The sequence below is a fragment of the Nymphaea colorata genome, chromosome 7 (genome assembly GCF_008831285.2).
Source record: "Nymphaea colorata isolate Beijing-Zhang1983 chromosome 7, ASM883128v2, whole genome shotgun sequence".
Taxonomy (NCBI): domain Eukaryota; kingdom Viridiplantae; phylum Streptophyta; class Magnoliopsida; order Nymphaeales; family Nymphaeaceae; genus Nymphaea; species Nymphaea colorata.
This window is the reverse complement of record NC_045144.1, coordinates 17,402,142-17,406,537: the sequence shown is the minus strand read 5'-3', so window position 1 is coordinate 17,406,537 and position 4,396 is coordinate 17,402,142. Positions and strand designations below refer to the sequence as shown.

The 4,396-nt window shown below is 42.5% G+C and overlaps 1 protein-coding gene across 1 annotated transcript; it reads right to left on the bottom strand.

Moving 5' to 3' along the window:
* Positions 1 to 2,667: 2,667 nt before the first annotated feature.
* LOC116257783 (uncharacterized) lies at positions 2,668 to 3,813 on the bottom strand. The gene has a single exon (XM_031634767.2). The coding sequence runs from the start codon at positions 3,607 to 3,609 to the stop codon at positions 2,863 to 2,865; it is 747 nt and encodes a 248-aa protein (XP_031490627.1). The 5' UTR covers positions 3,610 to 3,813; the 3' UTR covers positions 2,668 to 2,862.
* Positions 3,814 to 4,396: the final 583 nt, after the last annotated feature.

Below are 4,396 nucleotides of genomic sequence, written 5' to 3'. Positions count from 1 at the left end.
AAAAAAGTTTCGTGTTGTTCCTAACATTTCGCCCTCCTCAATCATGACCGATGCAATGCATATCAGGTGTTGTGCTGTGAGAAATTAGAGGGCCCCATTCAAACCCAAAGGGAGACATACAGTATATAGAAAAAAAGAACAAAAAATTGATGGATGCTAGATAAAGAAGAACCATCTCAACCATTGATCTTTTCTAAATCGGCAGTTAATAAAAATAACAAATAGAAATGGGTGATTGATTATTTTCATCGTCTTGTTTTTCTTTCCACTGCTCATGTGGAAAAAAATCTATCAGTGAGATTATTCCTCATTCATCTAGCATGTATGCATCTAACGCTGGTGGTGTGTGTGTGTACGCACACAATTGCGGTGCATCATGAAGTCATGATAGACCAATTTGGTGAGGGACAAATGTGGTGGGTGTCTTTCCCATGGTTTGTTGCTGTCGATCATGCAAGTCTAATTTGGTCGACTGCCATTAGTGATAGCATCGCTAATTTTGACTGACAAAGTTGAAGTGGGCCATGTAGGACATCGATGATCCACTTATTTTTGTCACCTTGCCTTTGCCGAGTCCACGATCATATCAAACCCGACCGCGGAATTGTTCCGGGAACAATAACATGTGCCTTGGTGTCTCCGAAACTTCAGAAATATGAACAACTCATGCAACTTGTACAGGCACTCATGTCCCAGATCTGTCTGTCCCATTTGCACAGAAAGCTTTTCTGGTTTTATCTCGGTGGTGCCATTCACGAATAATCTCAAATTTTATTGTTTTCACTGATTGATTTGGTTATAGTTCTCAGAAGAAAGCAGCATTTGGAAAGAAACTAATCTGCAGCTCTTGCCCAATTTGCAGATAAAGCTTTTCTGCAGCTTCTAGCTTTGTGGTGCCATATTTCACGAGGAATCTCTAATTGAATTGCTTCATTCTTGTTGAATTTGGAGGAGAAAGCATTTCTGGTTCCATCTCTGGTGCCATTCACGTTCACGACCCTGTATATCATCAAATAAAGCAACAGATAGCGTGAAGGTCTAGGAGTCTACCTTCATAGATACAGTACTTTAACAGAGATTAAGGCCGAATGAACAACTTCATAGATACAGTATTTTTACAGCACCGGTGCTGGGTGTCTACCTAACCATAGCTAGGAAAAAGAAGAAATAATAGTGAGAGATATTCTAACTTGTGGAAAGATTTCTCAAAATACTGTTCATCATTGAAAAGGCGTACCCTGAAAATAGTACTGTGCGTGTGTAGGGTGAATAACAGCTTCTATGATCACTATGGAATCATCAGCATACTGCTAATTGCGGAAATCTGTTTGATATATCTCAGTTAACGTTCTACTTCCACCTTTCTCATTCATCTTGTCAAATCGGTGTTTGCTTTGGTGCCTCTGGTTAAGAGAGTGCAGGCCCAGATTTGGCTTGTTTTACCAAATGGGCAAGTCATAGATTGACGTTGGAGTGATCACTCTCTCCAGATACTGCAAAAAATCACCTCGCTGTCTGCAGCTTTGGGTTGGGGTAAATCAACGGAGATTGGGTCACGGGAATTAGCCACTGAGCAAGGTCCAGGTGCCTTATTGATGACTGACGTTTCAAATTTGCCCATATCAGTCAAATTTGGCTTCTTCCATGCCGATCATGACCTCTTGCTCAAGATTGCATTTCTTTGTGTTCAAAATTTCCGCCCCGTGGATTATTCAATATCCCACACACACGAAACAGACTGTTTCTTACCATTGGAGACAGGAGCCGAAACGAAAGTAATTCCTAGTCAAATTGGTCGGCTGCCATCTACTTCAATTCATGTTGGCCAAAGATCAATAAGCCCCAAGGAGGTTGGCGCTTAATTTACATCACTTGGGCTAGAAACAAAGTTTCTCAGCCCTGGTCTTGTTTACCTCAGCACCTGAATAAAAGGATAAAAACTCAACCTGATCTGTGAATATATTCAACATCTGTATATCTCGCTACCCATTAGTTCTTTCCTTCTCTTGTCATGTCTTTTCAGACCAAATTAGACGATCTAAAACTACATATTTAATTGTAATATGTTTAAACAATTTAACTTTGTATGCTTGATAATCTGTAGAGTAACTTTAGAAGAACTGAATATTAAGTCAGGTAGATGGGTTTTTTTGAGCCATGCGAAAGGTCATGAAATTTTTATAAAATCAATTGGTTAGACTGAAAAAATATGTATGGTGCGGCCATACCAGCATTAATGTACTAGATCCCGGCACGTTGAATTTATGTTTAAAACATTTTCATCAAGCATTTTAAGTGCCATCTGAGGGGAGTGGGTACGTGACCTCTTATAATTCAAACATATGTGTGTTTTTTATGCAATGTGTGTGCGCGCATGTGTGTGTGTTTTCTTGAAGGTGCGAGCGCACACACGTGAAGGAAACAGCTAGTTCTCTTTTGACCGCTGGTTTGTCTTTTTCCCGCTCAAAAAGAAGACGAAGACTGCCAAAACCTTTCACAAGGACCAATAAGAAAACAGGCTGCCACCTCTTCACAAGGCCCAATGGTCCATTTTCTTAACCAGTCACTACAGTAGGTTTGAGTTGTCCCTGACATCACCACCTCACCGCCCCCCACGACTTTTGACCACGTTAGGATCCATTGATATTGGATGAGCGAAACCATTCATGGAAAATCAAAATTCTTCTGAATATTTCTGTTTTTTTTCATTAATTAGCTATGCCAGTTTCAATCGAAGGCATACCGCAGATAGATCAAGTATCATCCATCAATGATCTCCATCCAAAACTTTTTAGGATCTTGAAGAACATTGTGTTAATTGGAAAAGTAACAAAAGGGGAAAAATCTGTATAAGTTGTATTTTTACAATTTCTTTTCCTGATCTGTGATGGCTTCTGATTTCTGCAACTTCTGGGCACCTTTTGGTACCACTCTCTTTCTCCTCTTGATTCCAAATGCACCACCAAATCTACTACCATTTTTTTCTAATTCCCTAATGGTCTCCAACTTGGGTTTCCATTGTTGAGACCTGTAACCAACCAGCTGGGTGTAATCCTTCTGCAACGCAGGCGTCGTGCAGACCTTCCCTTTTGGCTGTTCTTTAACGCTTGCCTCCTCTTCATCTTTGACGTTGTCTCCTTCTATGAGCTTCGAGATGAACTCATCGGAGACTCTAATCTGCAGCGACCCCCCTGGCTTCTTCAGGATCTCGAATGGCCGGATTCCTGCAACGTTCTTCACCAATCTAGAGGAAGACGAAGCGAAGGAAGCCAAAGTGACGAAGGAGAGAACCGATTGAAAGAAGTGCTGGGGAAGGAGGAAATATTTATGGCCCAGTTGGAGGTCTTCGTCGGCGGAGAGAGCAGGGATCTTCTGGCCGATATAGAAAGAATCTGAGTGGCAGATTAGGTGCTTAGGGAACTCCAGCATCAGCTCAGATGCGCGTACCGGCCTGTGGAAGACCTTTACGACTCCATCCGATCGGATGAGCTTCACCGTTCTCGGTTCTGCAGGCATGTGGTCAGGCAGCTGCAAGCAAGATCCATGGCTGCCCATCACCTGAAAACACCATGAGATCATCTGTAGGTTCCAAAACTTGACACCCATCATGGAAGAATGTAGTCTAGACGCCAAAGGTCATCCCAACAAGGGGGAGAGGAATCGAATGTACAGAAGAGGAGGTGTATAGCAAGAGAGGGTAGAGCGAAGGAAAGAGGAAGAGAGGGCCAAGGAGAAGGAGGGGCTACTAGGCTTTGATTGCTTTTCTATTTCTCGGGGGAAACTTCGCGGATGGTTCTGAGGGGGAGCATATGGAGGAGCGCTTATAAACACAAAGAGAAAGAGAGCCTGAGAGAGAGAGAGAGAGGCGTGAGGCTCGGGAGACTATGCCCCTGTCTACGGTCAAAGAGTCAAATTCTTAAATGGCTGTTTGACTGCTCTTTCACGTTCGGTATTTTTCGGAGATCCGAATCTGCAGCCTCCGGTCTTCAAGATCGACGCCATGTTAGGCTGACAATTATTTGAAAAATGAATACATTAATCCTCTTTCCTGCCAAGCACACCCACCCCCACACAGACCAGAGATCGACACCAAACTCGGTGCACGAGGGTGCTTTCTCTCTTTCTCTCTCTAGAAAAGAAATGGTCGTTTTCGCCATTATACTGTGGAACGCTTGAGTTTTTTTCCTTGCATAGACTTCGCTAGCAAGCGCCTTTAGATAATTTTTCCATCGTTTCTACATGTAAGATTTAATCTGAGAGACAGTAACGAGGAACCAATTCGTATACAGGAAACTAAAATGACTAAGAGAAAGAACGTTGATATCCTGGTCGAGGGCACAGACTAAGCACACGTCAGGATTACATTTGCTTTTAGTGGTGCATATCAGTATTTTTC